Source organism: Orycteropus afer, unplaced genomic scaffold, assembly GCF_000298275.1.
Source record: "Orycteropus afer afer isolate SDZICR_OR568_19922 unplaced genomic scaffold, OryAfe1.0 scaffold00003, whole genome shotgun sequence".
In the NCBI taxonomy this organism is placed as follows: Eukaryota; Metazoa; Chordata; class Mammalia; order Tubulidentata; family Orycteropodidae; genus Orycteropus; species Orycteropus afer.
Genome location: NW_006921590.1, coordinates 23922627 through 23946290, shown reverse-complemented (window position 1 = coordinate 23946290; position 23664 = coordinate 23922627). Strand labels below are relative to the sequence as shown.

Sequence of the window (23664 nt, the reverse complement as noted above, 5' to 3'; positions counted from 1 at the left end):
TCCTTAGAAACAATCCTGCTTAGTTAGCTGGAAGTCTATACTTCCAAGCCTTCCTTACAGCTAGTGTTCTGCCCAATGAATAGGAAGCAGAAATGTCATCTGGGGCTTCCAAATAGATCCCTTAAAACAGAAGGAGTACATGGACCTTTCCCTTTCTCTTTTCCTCCCTCTGTCCTGACATATGATGTAATGTTTGGAGCTCCTGGAGCCATCTTGGACCATGAGGTGACTTTGAGGACGGTACTCACACACTAGGAGGGAGCAGCATAAAGGACACTAGGTCTCAGAGGACCATGAAAGCATGGCACCAATCCTAGACTGCTTAATTCACTTTCTTTTATGTGAGAGAATGAAGTTTTGTGTGCTTAGGCTACTGTTTTTGAGTCTTCTGTTGCTTGCAGCCAAATTCCTAATTAATATAACATGAGGCCATCATTCTGTGCACAGGAATGTATATTTCAGAATTTCAAGCCGTAGAATTTCATCTGTATATTTCCCTGTAGCCTTGGGTGTTGGGATGGGGCCAGCTGGAGGAGGAATCTACATAAACTAATACAATGCCTTACACCTCATGATTTCTTTCCAGCAATTGCTCTCTAAAGAGCCCACTACAAATGCCTTCTACCATCCTGGCTGTGGGCATAGGTCAGAGTGAGACAGAACTCCTAGTCTTCTCTGTATAAAGAGAACCTTTGCTCAGATGGCCTGACCCTCAGATTGAGAGACATAAATTCAAAGAAAGAGAAAACCTTAGAAGATGTCAGATAGCCATCATTTTTTAAAATTTTAAAAAATAAAAATCTAGCACCTTCTGTACTGTGCTGTGCTTTGGTGAAGAGCTAGAAGATCCATTAGGCAGTTCACGAACTGATGAGCAGATGCTATTATCTTTTTAAAATCACTTCTTCAAAGTGAAACATACAAGGCAAAACCTCCTCAACATAGTTGATCATTACCTTAATTAAAGCAAAGAGGAGCTCTTTCCTCTATAAGAATGTAGGCTCCCCAATGCTTAGAAAATTTTTAAATGGAAAAACAAATAAACCAACAAATGATGATAAAACTAATAAAGGCACTCAAGTATGGAGAAGAGAAGAAAGCTGGAGAAGCCAGAGGAAAGAACAGCTGAGGAACTCATATTCCAGAAGGTTCTTCAGAAGAGACTCAATTGGTGTGGCTTCCTAAGGAGTCCTTCAGAATTCTGTATGGAGTTGACCAGATAGGAGTTAGGAGGGACAGGAGAAACCCCAGACACGGATCCTTACCTTAGAAACTCTATTTTTCCCTAGAAATACCAGGCTTTGAAAGTAGCTAGAACAGCAACGTGAGCATGTTGAGTACTTTTCCTTATACTGAGCACTCCCACATATATGTATTCACTTATACCTGTCCAAGGAGCCTTGGGTGGTACACTGATTAAAGCACTAAGCTGCTAACCAAAAGGCTGGTGGTTAGAACCCACAAGCCTTTGTGGAAGAAAAGACCCAGTAACCTGCTCCCATAAAGATCACAGCCTAGGAAACCCCGTGGGGCAGTTCTCCTGTCACGTGGGGTTGCTATGAGCCGTGACCAACTCGATGGCACACAACAAAAATGCCTGGCCAAAAATATATTAAAAAAAACTCCTGGCCAACTGAGGACCAGAATCCTCCCCCAGCTCTACCTGCCATGAATTCAGGAACCCTGAGAAGGGGCAGCTGAACTCAAAAATACTTTCTCTACCTTGCTGATGCCTTGACACCACAACTTCCCTTCTTTGTAGGGCCTCCAGATTTAGCAAATTAAGCATAGGACCCCTAGTGAAATTTGCATCTCAGATAAACAAAAAATATTTTTTTTAGTATAACTATGTCCCAAATATGACATGGGACATAGTTATACTAAAAAAAAACATGTACCTGAAATTCCAGTTTAACTGGGTGTCCTGTATTTTACCTGCCAACCTACCTTTGGCTAAGGTACTATGATGACACGCCACCACACAGAAATGGAAACTCTGTCTATGGCCTGGACTTCTAAAAATTTCCCTCCCAGTGTAATAGCAGTCAAACAGGGATGCAGTTTCTTCACACACACACACACACACACACACACGCACACGCACACACACCAAGAAGCTCCTGCTGCGTGATAAGCCCTGAGCTGAGAATAAGCAGTCCTATCAAGCCTGAAACTCAGTATCCCAAGCTCTGGGAATGTTTTTAAGTCAGAACTATCTGAAAGACCAGAGAGCCCTTAAATCTTTCAGCCATCTCGGTCATTTATTTTCTCAGTGGGAATAAATTAAACAGATTCTTTCCTAAGGGTAGATTTTCATAAAAGGAAAGGGAGAGAATCTGAACTAAGAGGGGTGGGGGTAGAAGAGAAAGGAAGTTGGGCAGAGAATATCCCCAAGGCAAGGAAAGGGAAGAGAAAGATGAACCAGAGAGTGAAAGAAACACCACCTTTTGACCAGGAACTAAACCTTGTTGCCTAGCAACACAAAAAGGTCTTACCCCCCCTTAGCGAAATGACTAGTTTCCATAGAATCAACTTGATTTATGGCGACCCCACGTGTGTCAGAGGAGAACTGTGCTCCGTAGGGCTTTAGTGGCTGATTTCTTAGAAGTAGATTGCCAGGCCTTTCTTCTAAGGCACCTCATAGATTTGAATGCCAGCCTTTCAGTGTGTTAACCATTTGCACCATCCAGGGGCTGCTGGCAAAGCTGGTAGCAAAACTACATCCTAGATTCTGACTGTCTTCAGCTGAGAAATAAGTCACTGTGTCACTCCTCCAGGGAATACCTTGTGGTTTTCAATCATGAAGGGAAGAGATATCCATGTTAATGTGATAAATTTATTAAAAATAGATAACAGTTTTAAAAAACTAGAAAAGATTGGGATACAAGGCAGGGCAAGGCTATATCTCATCTGTGTGCTGTGGTGGCCACAAGCAGGCACTACTTAAGGGTGCAGCCCATGGCAAGTCTGACCATGGTGGTGTTAACTCTCTGAGGTTGCTCAAAGCCTTCATTCTGTTGCTGAAGAGCAAGATAGACACCATTGTGGGCTGGGAGAGTCCTGGGTTGGTGAGGATTCCACATACAAATTCCTGGAAGAAGTTATCCTCATGGATCCACTCCATAAAGCTATCCGGAGAAATCCTGACACCCAGAGGATCACCAAAGCCACTCCACAATCACAGGGAGATGTGTGGTCTGACATCTACAGGCTCCAAGAGCCATTGTCTTGGGAAGGGCTACAAGCTCCACCACACTATTGGCGGTTCTCACTGTGGCCCTAGGAGAAGGCACAACACTTTCCAGCTCCATCATTACTGCTAAGAAATAGTTTAGGACAGTCATGTCTACTTAAAAGAGAAAGGAAGACGGAAAGAGAGAGAGAGAAAGAAACATCTGAAGAACATCATGGTTTCAGAGATGAACAAAACTCCACAGCCAGCTTCCCCTCTAACCACTGCCTCCTGTGGTGACAAACCACATCAGTGAACTGCAAGCAGCACTTGGCCACCAGCAGCATAAGTAATGAGCTGGCCACACCCCCGGGAAAGGAAAACAGGACTAAGAAAGGGGAATTGTCCACCTGGCAAGGTAATGAGGGGCACCTCAAGCTTCATACTGCCTGGCTAAGACCCTGCTGGAACCCCTCCCATTCCTGGCTTCCTGCTACCTGCTAGGCAGGAAAACGTTAAGTGCAAGTGGCCCATTGCTCCACCGGAAGAGAAAAACCTCAAGATTTGCAAAAGCTACCTACTCCAGCCCACGAAGAGGGCACCTGAGGCACAGTCAGCCAAGTAGGAGGTGTTGTTTTTGTTGTTGTTATGTGCCATCGCGTTGGACCCGACTCATAGTAACCCCTCCTTGGGTTTCTGAGGCAGTATCACTACGGAAGTAGGATTGCCCAACCTTCCTTCTGAGGAGTGGCTGATGGGTTTGAACCACCAGCCTTCTGGTTAGCAGTCAAGTGCCTTAGGCACTATGCTACCAGAGCTCCTCAGTAGGAGGTGCAGCCAGCGCCAAACAGGGGGAGGACCCTTTCCACTGAAGTTGAGACCTACTCTATATTTAAGGAGCCTTCAACCTAGCTCCCTACTGACCCCAGCTTAATTCAAGATTCTGTTGTACTGTTGGGTGCCACCGAGTCAAATCCAACTCCTAGTGACCCTCAGTGACAGAGCAGAACTGTTCCATAGGGTTTTCTTGGTTGGACTCTTTACTGAAGCAGATCCCCAGGTCTTTCTCCCACAGAGCTTCCAGGTGGGTTTCAACAACCTTTCAGTTAGCAGCTGAGTGCTTAACCATTGTGCCACCAACACTCCTTGTTCAAAATTCTGGGCTTCCAAAATGCAGCTACTTCTTCCCCAGCAGTCCTAACCAGGACTCCAAGGCAAGACAAGGTCTTCCAGTCAAGAGAGAGTTAAGAGTCCATTCTGCTTCCTTACCATAAATCATCAGGAACTCTGCTTTGGGACAGGTGTCCCATCACTCAGCAACTGCCCTTACCTTTGGCAGCAGGGATGACGCAGTTCCTAGGAACTGGCCTGAGGCCACCCACAGGGAACATGGCTAGAGCCACAGGGATGGACGTCACTAACCCTGACCTTTCCAGACAAAGTCCCCTGGTGAGAAATGGCATCCAGGCATGGCAGCCAAGTGGCTCAGCAGAAATGAAAGTGACCAAGAAGAAAGGAGGCGTGACAAACTCAGAGGGATGTTCCAGGAGAACTAGGACAGAGCTCCATGAGGGGAAGGAGTTTCTAAGGGCCCAAAATTACTCAGAAAAAGAGCCTCTGTTATCCCACAGAAAACAGAGGACACACAGATAAATAACTGTACCAAAACCAAAACTTATGCCATTGAGTCAATTCCAACTCATAGCAACCCCCTTTGGGTTTCTGAGGCAGTAAAATCTTTACAGAAGTAGATTGCCCCATCTTCCTTCTGCTCATGGGTTTGGACAGCCAACGTTCTGGTTAGTAGTCAAATGCCTTAGGCATTGCGCCACCAGAGCTCCTTAAATAACTGTACAGATAAGCTCAGAAACTTTCCATAGCTCTTTTAGTCAGTAATTTTTCTTACTTGTTCTCCTCAGATATGTCAGGGTGTAGTACAAGCTTTCTTATTGTCACTAAATGCTTACTGTGTTCCAGGTGCCAGTCAGCAGCTAGAACCAAGTAGGCTGGGTTTAAAACTTAGCACCTCTCCTTACAAGGTCTGTGGTCTGGGTACATTATTTTTGCCTCCCCAGGCCTCAGTCATTATCTCTCTCGTTATTATGGGGATAATAATACTACCTCACTGTCTTTCTGTTTAGATTATGAGATGATATACATAAAAGACTTACTACTACAAACCCAGGTACCTAGTGTATGCTCAGGAAATAAGAACTATGGGAAATCCCTTGAATAACCTGCTCAACCTCCCTAAGCCTATTTCTAATTCTGGTAATTAAAAAAAAAAAAAAAACTCTCTCATATATGTAAAGGGCATAGGAAAGTACCTGGCACACAGTGAATGTTTAAATCACTCTCCTGGGGATTGCAATCAATGTTACAAAACAAAATGTGTATGAACTGTTGACTGGAAAACCAAGTTACTCTGAAAACTTTCACCCAAATCACAATTAAGAAAAAAAAAAGAGTTCTGGTTTTCAAAGTACATCATGTATAACAAAGTTGGGGAAGTTCACAACACATTCATTGAGAAAATGTGGCACAGATTTTTCCACTCAAGGACATAGAATCAAGAGGGCTACACTGGCTTTCAAAGTACACGCAACCACTGCCGTGGAGTTGGATCCGACTCATAGAGACCCCTCCTTGGGTTTCTGAGGCGGTGTCACTAGGGAAGTAGATTGCCCAACCTTCCTTCCAAGGAGTCGCTAGTGGGTTTAAACCACCAACCTTCTGGTTAGCAGGAGCTCTGGTGGCGTACAAAATGACCAAATATATTCTTCAAATACGAAAACACTAAAAATTTTCTCCCACTGAAGTACATTGTGGTAGTTAAGTTTTTGTGTCAACTTAGCTGAGCCTGGTTGAGTGGCTGGGCAGCTGGTGGTAGTTATTCCCCATGATGAGAAGGGCAAACAACTCCATGGTGGGATCTACCACAAGCAGCTGAGTAGCTGCCTTTGGGATGTAGTCTGCTTCCTGTATATAAGGAGAAGCTTTGGGAATGGTCTCTAGCATACGGCATGCTTGGACTCTGCACGTAGCCATGTCATTGCTCAGTAGCCTGCTATGCTCTGCCAACCTTGGGACTTACAATGGACTTAAGTTAATGGCCTACCATGTAGTTTGGTAACATCGGGACTGTGCCTTTCTCCTTGTCAACCTTGGGGCTTGTCAGCCTCAGCAGTCAGCAGAAATGCCTCTAGCTCCAGTGGGCTGGGAGCAGGAGGCAGAGCGGGACCCCGAGGTTGAGGAGCTTTCACCCAGGCCCAAGATCCTGGCACTTTGAACTTGGACTTAAAGACTCCAAATTGTAAGAATAAACTCCTGTTTGTTAAGGTCATCCCATTTGTGGTACATATCTCGTCAGAGCTGTACTAGGTAACCAGAACATACATGAATTCAACAGTTTTCCAGGTTTTCAAAGTACATCATATATAACAAAACCAAATCAAACCCACTGCCATCAAGTCAATTCTGACTCGCAGCAACCCTATAGGATAGAGTAGAACTGGCCCATAGGGTTTCTAAGGCTATAAATCTTTACAGAAGCAGACTGCCTCATCTTTCTCCTGTGGAGCAGCTGGTGAATTTAAATCACCTAGTAGGTTAGAACCACCAATGTTCTGATTAGCAGCTCAATGCTTTAACCACAGCGCCACCAGTGTTCTTTCATGTATAACAAGGACATGGAATTTCCCCATACATCCTTTGAATGAGAAAACACTACACTGCTTGCCCATTCAAGTAAATGAAGTCAACATAGGTTTTCAAAGTGCATCTTATATTGAAAGGATTAGAAAGTTTCCAATACATTCTTTGCCTGCCACTATAGTACACATTCTTCCATACAAGTTCATGAAATCAAGAGAAAAATAAAATCACTCTCCTTTTCCCCCCTCTCCTCTATCCTTACCTGTGACCCCTAGTTCTCTCCACACACTCTTCCAGTACACTGTCACCTCCATATCATTGATTCCCAACTCTTACCTCCAACTTCGCTTGCATTCAATTCTAGCCAATGACATTCCTGATGGCCAAGGCACCCAGCCACTTCAATTTTAACAGACTAAAGATTGAACTTGCCACATTCTCCCAAAGCTGGAGTACCACACTTATGTCCAATAACTGTTCCTACTCCTGAGGTGAAAATGTTAGTGTTTCCTATGACTCCATCTTTATACCTAATTAGCCACCGAGTTGGGCACAGAAAACTTAACCAAACCTACTGCCACCAAGTAGATTCTGACTCATAGCAACCCTACAGGACAGAATGGAACTGCCCCAAGAGTTTTTAAGACTGTAATTCTTTACAGAAGCAGATTGCCTCATCGTTCTCCCATGGAGTGGCTGGTGGGTTTGAACTACTTTTTGGTTAGCAGCTGAATGCTTTAACCACAATGCAGCACAGCCTCCTTTCTTTTCTCTCAGGTTACACCACAACAGCAGAAATGTTTAAATAAAGGCCCAAGTAATAGTCCTTGGGCTCTGGTGACGTAGTGCTTAAGGCATTTGACTGCTAACCAGAAGGCTGGCAGTTCAAACCCATCAGCCACTCCTCGGAAAGAAGGTTGGGAAATCTTATTCTGTAGTGATGTCGCCTCAGAAACCCAAGGAGGGGTCGCTATGAGTCGGGCCGACTCGACAGCACATAACAACAACAACAATAAGGGGACAGAAGGGAAAATCAATGACATTGTCTACACAGAGCAGCAAGCACAGTCCCTTACAGATGGCAAGAGCTCAAAGAGTGGTGCTGCTGTTAATACCAGTGACTGGGAAGAATGGGGGTGTGAGGAACTCTGATGAACGTCCCAGGGGAAAGAATGCCATGAGGGGAAGGAGTTCCAACTGTATGGATAAGCTCAAAAACTTTCTATAGCCCTACAGGTAGATAATTTTTCTTAGATGTTCTCATATGACTTCAACACTTAATCAATCTCAACAAGGCATAGCCCCTATTCAAGAGCCTACAGAAGTTGCTTTTTGGCTTCCCGATCAAGTCTGAGAGCTAGGCTGAGGCTGTAAGGCCACACCACTGCTTCCCCATCTGGTCCTTAAAGCTCCCTAAGCTTCCCTTTCTTCAACCCTCAAGCTGACGCACTCACCAGAGTTTGTATCTACATTGCCTTCTCCCTCAGATCTCTGCTCTTCTTTCTCCTGAGACTCCCTCCTGTGCTTCAGGGATCAGAGGTACCTTTCCCCATGGACACTCCTGGTGGGCAACCTTCCTCCCACACACACACATACACACACAGTCCCTTCGACTCGCCTGGCTTCTTTCACACATTGCTACCCTGTGTTGTGTGGTTTAGCCTACTTGGCTCCTAACTTGGTGGGCATTTACCTTTGCCATAAAACTCCCTTCCTTCCACATGTGTAGATAATGCTCCTGGAAGGTACAAACCAAAAAAAACAAACTCCCTGCCATCAAGTCGATTCTGACTCATAGCGACCCCCTTTGGAAGGCAGCTCTGGTAGCATAGTGCCTAAGGCTACCAAACCCACCAGCCACTCCTCGGAAGGAAGATGGGGCAATCTACTTCCATAGTGATGCTGCCTCGGAAACCCAAGGAGGGGTCGCTATGAGTCAGGTCCAACTTGACGGCACGTAACAACAACAACAACAAATCTTTACAAAAGTATATTGCCCAGTCTTCCTTCTGCAGAATGGCTGGCAGGCTTGAACTGCCAACCTTCTGGTTAGCAGTCAAATGGCTTAGGCACTATGTCACCAGAGCTCCTTTACAAACCACATTTTATGCCCACAATGGCTAGCACAGATGAAGAGGAGATGCTCAGGAAATACCTTGAGAGATATTTGTATTTGCCAAAGTGCTAGCCCACTGTCATTGTCCTACAGTCTCACTCCATTTCTCAAATGGAAGAGAAACACACACACACACTTTAATCTAGATCAGTAACATGAGGATTCCACTTTGGCCCAAAAGATTCCATCCCACACACTTTTACAAGACCGCTAAAAGGAGGATGTCAGCTCCACAGAATAGGCCTTGGTCTGTTCTGTGACGTATACCAAGTGCCTATAATAGTGCCTGATACTCTCTAGGTGCCCCATAAATATTTGTTGAATGAAAAAAAATACATTACAGGAAAAAAAAATCACTGGACAAGTAAATACAGTAACAACCCATACCCAATAAAGTTTTTGAGTTTCTGTCCCACTTTTGCAGAACCTAGGCCTCTCACTCAACATTTATAGAGGGTCCTCCAGAAGGCTGGTGATTCAAACCCTCCAGCTGCTCCTCAGAAGGAAGGTTGGGCAACCTACTTCCATAGTGATACCACCTCGGATACCCAAGGAGGGGTTGCTATGAGTCAGATCTGATTTGACAGCAGTGAGCTTTGTTTTTTGTTCAGCAAACAAATCAATGTCTAGAATTTCCCAACAAACAAAGATTATCACATTCTGTTCCTCTATGATAAACACAAGAATTTCAGGGGAGTATTTGTTTATGTCACTGGAAACAGCACTGCCCATCCATTCAGGACCCTCACATATTATGTTTGGCCTTCAGAAATGTTTTCGATAAGTTAAAGGGCAAGTCAGCTAACTCCCTCCTCATCGTGTTTTGCTCTTCTGGCAAATAGTATCCTCACAACCAACTCAGTCTGTACTCAACCTGTCTGGGGTCATTCTCTGTCCTCACAACTTCTACTTCTTATACATTCCCAACCCCCAGCCAGTTGAGGTCTGGTTTCTTCTGCTGCTCATACCACAGGATTTTTGTCATAGTTGGTTGGTTGGTTGTTTTAAAGTAGGCAACATAGGTGCACAATGTTTGATAGAAAAAAAAAATCTGGGAATAATAATAACTTACATTTCTTTTCTATGACTCAAATACTTTACATGTACTAACTTATTCAATCACGATGGTAAACTGAAAAACATAGCACTAATACTTTGCAGATATATTTTTCCTAGTTCTTGAATTTGAACTAGTCATGTGACTTACTCTAGCCAATAAGACATTAACAAATTTGACACACTAGGCTTGCCCTTCTCACACACCATGTGAAGTCCAGGCTAGCCTTTTGGATGATGAGACACATGAGGCCCCGTCACTCCTGCCACCTCAGCTGATAACCAGCCAACTACCTCATGCATGAGACCATCCAAGAGCAACCAGCCCCCAGTCAAGCTGCCAACTGATTATACACGCATGAGTGACCCCAGCTGAGATCAGATGAGCCCGGCCAAGATCAGAAAACTTGCCCAGCTAAATAAATGTTTTAAGCCACTAAGTTTTGGGTATAGTTTGTCTCAAAGTAAAAGCTAACTACCATACAACCCTATTTTATACATGAAGAAATTGAGGCACTGAAGTTAAGTACTCTGACAAAGGTGCCACAGTTATTAAGTGATGAGCTGGGATTCAAAGCTGGCAATCTGGCTCCAAAAACCATGCTTTATCAGCTGTCCTACAGCTAAGTCACTGTGCAAGTTTCAAATATCTCTCCACCCACCTACTTCTCCAAAGAAGATTGAGTGCAGGACAAGGATTTACAGGGCCCTGTAAACACACACAGGCCACTAAATAACTCTCATTATTTTGCATTTATGCATTTTGCCCTTCAGGTTTGCAAAAGTACTCTGTTCTCTTCTAACATGTTCCAACCATTTAAAAAATAACAAGGGTTGGGACTGGCAATGATAAAATGTCAGGTCCAAGGTCACAGTCAAGATCTGGTTAGAACTTAGGGTTCAAAGTTAAGCAAGAAACACTCTGTCATTCAGGTTTACTAAGTCACATGGCTCCACTTCCTTGTCAAACTGTTCCTCTGCCACATACTGAAGGCCAGATGGGCCAGCAGATATGTCAGAGCAGCCTTAAAAAAAGTTCTGGCCCAGGGACAAAAACTCTAAAATAAATCAAAGCCACTTCCCTTCCCCCAACCTGCCCAGAAAAAAAAATAAATAAATGGCATGTTCTTATTCTTCTTGGCAGAATTTGCTCAAGTTGAACTTGGGTTTCCAAGAGCACTGGGTTAGATCTGACTCCCTGGTAAGAAAATGAGTTGACATCAAGAGCAATAAAGTGAATGCAAATTTTTGATGGACAGATACAATTTCTTTGTAAACTCCTTATGGAAAACTAAGCTGTATGGGAGGCTTTACCCTCTGTTGCTCCACTAAGATTCTGGATGGGCAGATATGGGCATCTCAGACTCAGCATATAACTATGACTACAGCATGATTTCTTTTTTTAAGCATTTGTCAAAACTCATAGGACTATACAACACAAAGAGTGAACCCTAATGCAAACTATGCAAACTATGGACTTCAGTTAATCATAATACATCAATATCAGTTCATCAATTGGAACAAAATGTTTAGAGAAATGGGAATATGTTAATAATAGGAGAAATTGTGTACAGGAGGGATAGGAAGTATACAGAAACTCTGTAATTTTTACACAACTTCTCTGTAAACCTAAAACTGCTTCAAAATATAAATTCTATCAAACATGCAACGAAACAAACAAAAAACACTAAGAGGCATAGTCATTAAATATGAAAAGAAAATGAGGTTGTAATTAATGTCCCAAAACAAAATGTGTATAATTTGTTGAATGGGAAACTAATTTGCTCTTTGTAAAGTTACACCCAAACCATTATTTTAAATAAAATAAGAAAAGGTTAATAATAATAGTAATAATAAAAGAAGAAGGTGAAGGGCCTCATTTCCTTCTTTTTGTTTATTTCCTAAGTTTTCTAAAAAACTGTTTTAATGAGGCTGAAATCCAAGCTTGTGCAGGGACTCCATCATCAAACATTTATCTCACTTAAGTCCTTACAGTGACCTCACAAGGGAGCCCAGGATGGTCCCACACCCATCACTATTTCACAAATGGGGATGACAAGGCTCTGAGAACACAGTGCCTCACTCACTATACCTACTAGAAGGAAAAGCTTTGAAGGAATCTCTGAGAGACTATTCCTGCTACATGCAGCCTGAGGGTTTATAAATATAAAAAGGAAGGAGGTGGGATAAGACCAGAGGAAGAAAACAGGAAGTCCGCTTGGCAGCAGCTGGAGATAAACACCACTGCCCCACCCCACCCCTGTGGAGAAGGCCAGAGAGGAACGTGAGTATACAAACAAGCTCATCTGTCTGGCCCAAGTCCACTATCCACAAAAGTAAAATGGAACATCAATGCCGAGCCTCATCCTCTGAGCAGCCTTCCACTTCCTCAGCTTTAGACCAACCAGGTCCCCTGGAGTTGAGGAGTAAGGGTCACTCTGGACCTTCCACCACAGGCTCTTTCTGCCCCACCCGCAAGATGGCAGGAAGTTACAGGGAGAGTTCAAAGACAAAACTGGACAGGTTACCCTCAACACAAATCTTGGACTCTGCCAACTGAGTGTGAGTCAGTCACCCTCAGGGTCTGGGTATTATCTGATTGTTGTTGTTGTTGTTGTTGTTGTTGTTGTTGTTATGTGCCGTCCAGTCGGCCCCAACTCATAGCGACCCCTCCTTGGGTTTCTGAGGCAGTATCACTACGGAAGCAGGATTGCCCAACCTTCCTTCCGAGGACTGGCTGGTGGGTTTGAACCGCCAGCCATTTGGTTAGCAGGCAAGTGTCTTAGCCACTCTGCTACCAGAGCTCTGATTAGACTCCATGATTCAGTGGCTTGCCCATCAAAAAAAAAAAAACCAAACTCAGTGCTGTCGAGTTGATTTGACTCACAGCGACCCCTTCTTGGGGTCTGAACTGCCAGCCTTCTGGTTAGCAGTCAAATGCCTTAGGCACTATGCCACTAGAGTTCCCACAGGACTTGGGAATTGTCATGGTCATTGTCCTCACCAGCCAAGAGAAGAGATAAGAGGAAGGAAAGATGCCACAGTCCACAGCTTCCCGGCCGACTGAGAGCCTCCCACCCAGTTCCCTGTGATCTCAGTCACCATTTTTTCCATCAAAGAGTACTTAACCCAAACCAAACCAAACCTACTGCCTTGGAGTCAGATCCAAATCATAGCAACCCCTCCTGGGTTTCCAAGGTGGTATCACTACGGAAGTAGATTGCCCAACCTTCCTTCTGAGGAGTGCCTGATGACTTTGAACCGCCAGCCTTCTGTTAGTTAAATGTCTTAGGCACTACGCCACCAGAGATCCTTCAAAGAGGACTAGGGTTCAGGAAAGAAGGGAGTATATGAAATTTACTCTAGGATGCATCACAGGCAATCTGGGACCCACCCAACAAACTAGATTTGAATGAACCCAACCCAGATGAAGCTGAATTTGTCACTCATGTTCCCAACCCTCTGCTTACTTAGGCAGGAAACAAGTTGTAGGCAAAGGGGCAGTGGACAGGGAAAGCTCAGAATGTCAGGGAGATTGGGGAGGGACATCTGGGCCTCCAGTGGCTCACCAACCTCACCACTCAGTCTTGTTCACTTCTCCCTTCAATCATGCACTGCTATTTGAACACCTTCTATATGGTAGACATTGCAGACATGGCAGTGAACAAAACAGACAAAATGCCCTTTGCTTACAGAACATCGCTTACTTCAAACAAGTGAACTATAACAAGACAGATGGTGATGAATGCTGTGGAGGGAAAGCAAAAGGAAGACTAGGGGTAGCAGAGATGGTGGGTAGCAAGTTACAGCTTTAAATACATTTGCCTGGGAAGGTCTTGTTGCAAAGTGGCATTTGAGCAGAAATGTAGAGAAGCAAATATGTGGGTAAAGAGGATGAAAAACAGCAGGAACAGCAAGTTCAAAGAACATGAGCGGGGAGCACGTTTGATAAGCACAAGCCAAAGGAGCCTACCACCCATCAGCTGGGGCTGGCGGGTGGTAGTCCAAAGGTCTTAGCCACATTTCCCCGAAACATAGGATCAGGAGACACAACAGAGAAGCTACCAGGGTATTAGCAGAACTGCTGCCACTCTAAGGAAACCCTGAACAGACCATTCTGAAGCCATCCTTTTGTACTGGGCATATGAGATATTCTTAATAGGTAACTGTTAGATAAAAAGAATGAATCCTCAGCAGAGGACAATAAATGCAAGTGCTAAAGATTTTCAGAAAAAGACATTTCATAACCTCCTCAGGATTTCTCCTCAAATCCAACCAAATCCTTCATCCTGCAATTTCAGCTCATGAATACTACTACCCTGGGCTACAGAGGGTGGGACACAGCCCTGGACTTGGGGGATCATGGGTATTTTGGAGGGAGGGTCCCTCAGAGTACCTTTTGGAGAAGGATGTCTTCTCCCTAGAATCCCAGAGTCCAGGGTGGAGCTCAGTGGAGTGGCTGCTTGAGCTTGCAGAAAACAAGTCACTGGGACTGTGATTGTACAGCCCAATTTACCAAGGAAGGGGGAAGGATTTCAAACAGCTGCTGTATGGGAACAAAGACAATACAACTGGCAGATTCTAATCAGAAACTTTGGCTCATGGTTCAGAGTGCAAAATCCAAAAACATAGGTAGGATCTTAGAATCTTAGAACTGCTACAGAATCAAAGGGATCTCTTGATGGTAACTTTGAAAGGTGCACTGAGGAAGGGAAAAGACAAGGAATGGTGAAGTCCTGGCCCCTTATCCTCTATGGGTCTGATCTTAATATGATTCAACCACCAATCTGTCTTGTCAGTCTGTTGTATTACAGTAGCTTTCATGTTGCTATGGTCCTGTATTTCAAATATCAGCAGGGTCACCCATGATGGACAGGTTACAGAGGAGCTTCCAAACTAAAGACCGACTAGGAAGAAAAGCCAAGTGATCTACACAAAAATGAGCCAATGAAAACCCAATCAGAATAATGTCTGCTATGGTGCTAGAAGATGAGCCTTCCCTAGGTTGGAAGGCCCTCAAAACACACAAGCCACAACAATGGACTTGAACATACCAACAACCTGAAGGTGGTGCAGGACTTGGCGATGTTTCATTCTGTTGTATACATGGGGTTGCCTGGAATCCAAGTCCACTCAATGGCAACTAACAACAGTGACAAACTTCCTAAGGATCCACGCTACCGATATCTCCCACACAGTGCCCAGCAATATGCTATGCACACAGTAGGTGTTTAAATACTTATTGATTCACTAAAGATTTTCTTACAAGTGGAGACCTTTGAAGGCAGCATTTTCTATCATGTTATAAACCCACAAGAGGGAGAAGACCTGATCATTTGTTGGTGAATGACAATTTGGACCAACTGCTTAGAGCTTCTTGGGAAATCCAGGCTCTTATTTCAAGACTTAGTACAGGAGCAGATTGGGTAGGTGACTCATGCTGAAGAGACACCAGGTCAGGACACCTGAATGGGCTGAGGTCTGTGAAAAGTCTCCAGCCCAGGGCCTGGCACACAGCAGGCACTCAATAAGTATGAGGGGTCTTTCCCTTCCCCGTTCATAAGCCTGGCTATCAAGAGGTGGGGAGGAGACAAAATAGGGACATTTCATCACATTAAGAGCAGTCAAGAGAAGACATTCTGAAACCAGACCTACTTTTGAAGGAGCCCCCAGCAACTGCCTGACCACAGCTCCCCTGAATACTGAGAAAAAGGCAGGGACAAACACCCCCAGCACAGCATCCCCTCACCCTTTCAGCTGCTGCCCCACCCTAGTTTCAGTTCCTCAGCCACTTATTTGGGTTCTCAGGACAAAACAGTTGCCATGCAGTCACCTCTAACTCATGGCGACCTCCTGTGTGTTGAAGTAGAACTCTGCTCCCCAGGGTTTTGAAGGGCTAACAACATAATTTTTCAGGAAGTAGACTTGAATCTCCAAGAGTGTTAAAAGTTTATACCACCCATTAAATCCATTAATTCCAAACAGTAAGGAGAATGCAAGGGAGGAAGAAGTATTCCTCCTGCTTTTTTGACAGCCAATCGTCAGAAGCAGGAACAAGAATGATTAAGCCTGATGCGCTGGACGCATCTGAATGCCTGTGTAAGCTGCCCTTGCTGCCTGGGAACTGGACTCAGGCACCAACTCAGGCAGCTAGGCAGCGCCCACTCACAGAGCCATCCAAATGCCAGGACCTGTACCCTATCAACAGTACCAAGAGCTAGGATGAAGAATGATTGTGAGGGAAAGAAGATGAACAGAGTCAACTTCAAACACAGCTGTTGACAAAGCCGTTGTTTCCCATCATACAAAAGCTGCATTTCCAACCTCCAGCAGGAGACACAGAATCAAGAGGTACAGGAGTTACATCAAAACCAAAACCAAACCAAATTCACTGCCTTGGAGTCGGATCTGACTCCTAGCGATCCTTCCTTGGGTTTCTGAGCCAGTATGGCTATGGAAGTAGATTGCCCAACCTTCCTTCCAAGGGTTGGTTGGTGTGTTTGAACTGCCAGTCTTCTGGTTAGCAGTCAATTGCCTTAGGTGCTATGCCACCAGAGCTCCTAGATATCAAAAAACACACCCAAAATGCCAATGGGTGGTGGATAGCAGCAGGGGAGATGGTCTGGAGACTACCTTACCTGTCTTGCCACTCTCCGTGCCTCCCAGTAGGGCTTTGAATCTTCCACAGCTTTGCCGATTTTCTTCACCAGTTCGTCCAGTTTCACTGTGGCTTCAACTAGAACAGAGCGAAATTTCTGGCGAGCGTCCTACAGCCAGGAGAAATCAAGGAAACACAGCTCAGGTTTAAGAAGGAATCTGAAAACACCTGCTTTTAACAAGAAACACCAAGGAGGGACTCTACCCAACATACAACACCAGCTGCCATCGAATTGATCCCAAGGCTTTTGGTGGCCCGTGTATGTCAGAATAGATCTGTGCTCCATAGGGTTTTCGATGGCTGATTTTTCAAAAGTAGGTCAAAAACAAACAGGCCTTTCTTCCAAGATGCCTCTGAGTGGACTCAAATCTCAAACCTTTCAGTAAGTAGCCAAGTGATTACCAGTTTGTGCTACCCAGGGGACTCCTCCTCCAATATAATAAAAAAAAGCCAAACCCTTTGCCATCAAGTCAATTCTGACTCATGGTGACCCCTTGTGTTACAGGGTAGAACTGCTCCATAGGGTTTTCACGGCTGCTGGATGGGTTTGAACTGATAACCTTTAGCTTACTTAAGCACAAATCATTTACACGATTCAGGGACCTCCACCAACATATGTTGTTGCTGTTGTTGTTATGTGCCGTCAAGTCAGACCTGACTTACAGCGACCCCTCCTTGGGTTTCCAAGACAGTATCACTATGGAAGTAGATCACCTCATCTTCCACCAACATATAAGCCCTTTAAAATAAAATCTTTAAAAGGCAGTGAATAGAGATGCACTGTCCAATAGGACTTTTTACAATGATGAAAACACTGTATAATCTGAGCTGACCAGTATAGTAAGCCACTATCTGTTGGCTACTGAGCAGTTAAAGTATGAATAGCAAGACCCAATAATGGAATTTTTAATTTATTTAAGTAATTACATTTAAATTTAAATAGCCACACGTGGCTAATGACTATGATGGTGGGCAGTACAGATCTGTACTGTCCAGATCCTCAGGGGAAAAATGTCCAGTTCAACCATCTCTAGACATGATGGTAACACTGTTCCCTACACTCTCAAAAAGTCCTCAGCCATATGGCACAGCCAGGATTAAATACAAATGTAAATTTATCACGTACCAGACCCTGTGCTGGATCTAGAATGGCTCCTGCCTTTAGAGCACTTGCAGCCTGGTGGGTGGGATAGGCCCTTCCAGAGAAGTCAGAGCCAGGACGAAATGGTGCAGGAGGCATGGAACCCAGAGGCAGAGAGACCCTTGCCAGGCCAGACAGGAGTCCAGGAGACACTCATGGGAAACTTCCAGAAGGGTAACATCTATACAAGAGGCAGAAGTGCAAATGGGCAACTGCGGAGGGAGAGGAAACACTGAGTCCCCAGCAGGAAGTAGAGCCTACATGCAGCCAAGAGGGGAGAGGAAGCAGCATAGTGTCTGCAAGAAAATGAAAGAATCCAGAGGTCTGGAACATGGAGAATAGAAGGCATAAGTGTGGCCACCCACCCTGTAGACTGCCATTAATAACCTGAGCCTCAACAAGAGTTTAGAAGGACAGAACAGGCCAGTGGACAGAGATAGGCTTAAACACATTATGAAAGTCAAGAAATCAGATTCATGGGTTCCAAGAGGTAAAGAGTGAAAAAGAAGTTTAGTCCCAGGTCTAGGAGAACATGCTGGAGGGTGAGAAAGCACTTCAGAGAGCCCACGTCCCCTGATCCTTGCCCCTTTAGGTTTTGCCTGATGTGGTATGGTAACACCTGTGTGCATGTCAGTGTATGTGTGTGTAAGTATGAGTGTGAATCTCTATGTATGTATGAGTGTGTGCATGTGTTGTATTTGTAGGTGTGTAAATGTGTGTGTGCATGTGTAATGTGTGCATGTACATGTAAATATGAATGTGAATGAATGCATGTGCAGTATGTGTGTATGAGTCTGAATGTGTGTGTGCATGTGTAATGTGTGCATGTACATGTAAATATGAATGTGAATGAATGCATGTGCAGTATGTGTGTATGAGTCTGAATGTGTGTGTGCATGTGTATGTATGTATGCATGTGTTTCAGAGAGGGGAAAGAGATGCTCAGAGAAGAAGGACCAACACATGGTCACCAGCCATGGACCTGGCCCCGTTTTACTTGCTGGTGAAACATGTGTCATGCCATTGCATAGAAAGGGCCTACCTCACCACTACACAAGTAACTATCTGAAAAATATCTTCTTAACACCAAATTGTAGAGGCCTCTTAGGCGAATGAAGGTGAAGGAGGTGAAGGAGCTCCTGATCAGTTCTTCTAATCCATTCCCCTCTGTCATATTATGCCATGGGCTGGCTAGTTGGGTTTGAAAATGATGGCTGCTCTCTGGGATAAGGCCCTTACCTTCTAAGGGAGTTTCTCAGCCTGTGAGCCTGGATCACACTTCTCACACAGGCTTTGGCCCCTTGGCCCAAGCCCTGCATCCTCCTCTCTCTCTGCCTCCTCTCCTGTCTGGCCAGGCCTGGAGTCACCTCCTACAACTTCTGAAGACAGAGGACAAGACTAGACTTGTTCTCCCAGGGAATTACCACAGATGTACTGGGTCTCCAGGCCTCTCAGGCAGCTCAGAGAACAAAGCCCCACAAAGGTACTGCCAGGTGTGGCTCTATTAGCCCTGCTAATGGATGGAAGCAGCATGTTGCCTAAAACCCAGGCTTTCAATCAGACAGACAGACAGACTCAATCCTGCCAAAACCTCTTCTGTGAGGCCCTTAGCAGGTAACATCTCTATGAATCATTTTTATTACCTACAAAATATGGTCTCATGAAGAGGGCTGTCAGAAGGAATAAAGGAGAAAGGAAATGTAAAACTCCTAACAGTACCTGGGCACAGTAAGAAAAAAAAACACAGTTGCTATTGAGTTCATTCCAACTCAGGAAGACCCCATGAGTGTCAGAGTAGAACTGTGCTCCACAGGATTTTCAATGGCTGTGATCTTTCAGAAGTAGATTGCCAGACCTTTATTCCAAGGCACCTCTAGATGGATGAACTCAAACCTCCAACTTTTTGGTTAGCAACCAAGCACATTAAGCGTATGCACCACCCAGAGACATGAGCAGACGACAATAAGTACTCCTGGTATAAAAAGAGACTCATGATCCTATTGAAAAATACTAAGAGGGTCTCTCTCCAGGTGAGAGGAGCCAATGTGATGAGGATAATATCCCTAACCTTTGTGTAGGGAGTTGTTTTGCAAAATGCACTCATCTGCACCAGCAGAATCCTCAGGTCACCACCTGGTGATAGGCAGGACAGCACTGTCCACACACTTAACCACGAGTGAGGACACTGAGGACCAAACCAGGCGGTGTGGGATCCAAGGCAGATCCTATCATCACCCTGGGCCTCCCCTGTAAGACGAGAATTGAGGCCCACATCAGTAGGCTCTGGGCCAACAGGCTTAGTGCATTTGGCTTGTAAGCTATATAGTAAATGTCAGGAAAATAGACATTTTTCAAAATATCTGGATTCTTAAATTTCTCACTGGAAACAAAAAGCATCCAGTGATCTGGCAACACTGGTCCCATTCCTACCTGACAACCATTGGCTGGCAGTGGAGTAGAAGATGCCCCCTTAGACAGGGACATCTTAGATGGGGTCAGACAGGGACTGGCCTCCTCCAGTCCCCACCACCTCTCTGCTTGATCACACCCAGCCCACTTCACTCATTCAGCTCCCCTGGCCAGCCCCTGGAGACATTTGATAGTTAAGTGCTCAGCCAACTAAAAGATCAGCAGTTTGAACCCACCAGCAGCTCTGCCAGAGAAAAGACCTGGTGATCTGTTCCCGCAAAGATTACAGCCTAGGAAATACTTTGGGGCAGTTCCACTCTGTCCTACGGATAGCCAAGAGTCAGAGTCAACTCAATGCCACACAACAATTTCAGGCACAGATGACTATTACCCATCAACTCTGCCCTTGGGAAGAAAGAGGGCTGCAAAGCACAGACAGACAACTTACTATGTGGCTGTGCTCTCATAAGGCTTTAAGCCCATCAACCTGTGTGATCAGTATAACCACCTTATCAGGTAAATGCTATTGTCATTATTCACATTTTATAATGGTACAGAGGATGGGTAGCGAAGTTGGGAAATGTGAGAGCCAGGAGTTAAATTCAGGCTGTAAATATAGAACTACAACATAGTGTGACGAATACTAAGACCTAAGAATGCACACTGTGCAACAGACACACACCTGGGAAGATGACCTAAGGAAAGTGTCATGCAAATCAGTCCTTGAGAAGGGGGGATTTCACCAGACAGAGGAGGAAGGGCATGGGAGGCTGAGGGAATAGCAGGCGTAAAGCATGGATGGGGGGTGGGGCCCCAGTAAGTGATGTGTGTCATACTAAGGCATTTGAACTTTACCCCGTGGGCACTGGAGAGCCATGGTGGATTTTTAAGCAGAGGCAGCACCTGATCAGATGGAGGTTTTACAAAAGAATGAACTGGCTGCAGAGTAGTTTTAAAGGTGCCCAGGGTGAGTTCGATGAGCAGGTTCAGGGACCACCAGCCTAGTTAACATCCTTCTGCAACTACCTGTATCAGCAGGTGACCATCAAAGGGTATTAAACCCAGGAGAGGTGATTTAATACCAGGTTTTCCCTCTTTAAACAAGGCTATGCTGCAGCGATGATGAACAACTGAAAGACGCCCAACCGCCAACACACCTATTCATCTGATACCCATTAAAAGCTAAACACAGAGCCAGTATTCTCCCTGAAGAGATAAAACAGACACAGTTCTTTCACCAGTCTGCAGAGGATGACAGCTGTTTGAGTAACAATTAATTCCCCTTAAGTACTGGGGTGTGGGAGCCCACAGACCTCAGCATCAAAATCTTCCCTGTCTGCTCAATAACCCTGATATTGCTTGGGTCTCAGCAGTCCCTAGTGGAACAACTCTGGTCCCAAAAGTGGTTATGTGACCCAGATCTGACCAGTCACATTGCTTACTGCTAGCCTAAGTGATTGTTGAGGGAACATCATGTGAGCCATCAGGACCAATGAGATTTGATGCTTAGGACTTTTCTGAAACTGTTGGAAAGAGGAAGTTTTTTCCCACTGAGATGGATAAGAGGATAGAATGAAAGCCTAGAGCAGATGGGAGCCATTTTGCTACCATGGGGGGAGAGCCTGACAGAAAGAAGCCAGTGAGAAGAAACGAGAGAACCAAATTCCAGTGACACTTGGAGCCTCTGAAGCCACCCACGCCTTAAAGTCGAGCACTGTACTCCAGGTCCCAGGGCCAGGACAGTGCCAAACCCCAACCACCACCAGCACTGTAACCATCAGCTTTAAGCTAATCTGAATTGGATTTCTGTCACCTGGAATTGAATTAAAAAAAAGCATGGGATTGAAAATACACCTTAAGGTGGGCGTATTGGTGGAGAGAGAGGGGAGGGTCAATCTGTTTTCCATACCATGGCAAAGCACTGGAATTATATAGTCAACTGCTGGAGGGCATGGGCCTCTACTACAAAGCCATGTTTATAAGGAGCAGAGTCTGAGGAACTTAATTCAATCTAACCAAAACGTATTCCCTAAAATGCATCTTAAATGTGCCTAGAAAGCTAATGTACCACTATTGAACTTGTGCTTTTTGACTTATTTCCTAGTTCAAGAAAAGACTCAACCATGGTTCTTTGGTTCCTACAATTACAGACCAATGTGTTTTCCAAGAACAGAGCAGGAGTGGCTTTTAGGAATGTTCAGGAGGAAGAACTGACTGTTTTCCTTACACTAAATGATCCAGGAAGATGAGCCATGCTGAAGTACAAATTCATCTCCAGAGACTGAGCGGACCTTTTACCAGGCAAGAAAAACAAGCCATTCACCATCCCAGTGCTGTTTATCAGCTGATTTTTCAGATCACCCTCGAAGGAATTCTATGAGGGTTCGCTCTGCTTGGATGAAGCCTCAGATCTTCCCATCTGGAAAGTGTGTCACATCCATTAGGTGAGTCAGACTGAGGGTAATTTATTCAAGCAAAGAACTGCTGAGGGTGGCACAACCTCCCCTTTTGAATGTGTCAGTGTGTCAAAAACACTGCCCTGTATCAGATAAGAACTCCAGCTACACCAAACGAGTCGCACGAACTACATCCACTAGAAACAGACTGCCAGGTGGCACCTCACTGGGGACCAGTCCCTGTTTTCTATCCAATCCAATTAGATAATCCTCAATTACCTTGTTTGCTGAGATTGACAGCTTTTCCCCTCCACAAAGGTGTCCCAGGACTAAGTGAAATTAAGATGGGGCATCAGTTTTTAAAAATAACTGTCCTACAAATTAAAGATGGCACCATACTTCAAAGGATCTCTAGTAATGCCATTTATAAATACACTACCTTCCGTTTGTAAAAAGAGATTCCACACTAACAGCAACAACAATCTGAGTCTCAGAGAAACCCAGAAAGACGGGCTGGACAAGAATGGCTAGCCCTGCCTACAGATAAGAAAACTGGAGCCTGGGGCTGAGATGCTGTGCCCGAGGTCACAGGACTTGGGGGGGAGGGGGGGCATGCGGAGAGAAATATCAAGCTTTGGACAAAAAATGTAGATTTCACTCTTTTATTTAGTCCAACCTGTCTTTCTTATCACTTCCTAGTGATAAGTGAGTTAGTTATCACTGACTCTCTTCTCACCACTGGTAATTCTCACAGTGGTTTCAAGAAAATGACAAGGTCAGAACCATTTTCAAAATAAACTAAGACACTGTTGGTCTTTTTCACTTTCATTATCTCATGAATGTTCAGTGTCCTTTTCCAGAGAATGTGACATCACAACAGACTGAACTCAGAAACAGATATGATAATTCTGTTCTCCTCTACTGAGCTAGCTATTAGCAAAAAATATAAAACAATTATTTTCTTTTCATTAACTTTTTTGTTTGGGAAAATATTAAAAAAAAACATTGCTTATGTTAACATGTAGAAAGTTTATATTTTCATTGCTAATGAATTAAGGTAGA

General features: G+C 44.6%; 1 protein-coding gene across 1 annotated transcript in view; it reads right to left on the bottom strand.

The window, feature by feature from the left end:
- SH3BP5 (SH3 domain binding protein 5) overlaps positions 1–23664 on the bottom strand; it is an 84819-nt gene that overhangs the window by 34448 nt on the left and 26707 nt on the right. The window contains exon 3 of the mRNA XM_007936794.2: positions 16637–16765. Within this exon, the coding sequence (XP_007934985.1) occupies positions 16637–16765 (129 nt within the window). The remainder of the gene's footprint in view (positions 1–16636; positions 16766–23664) is intronic.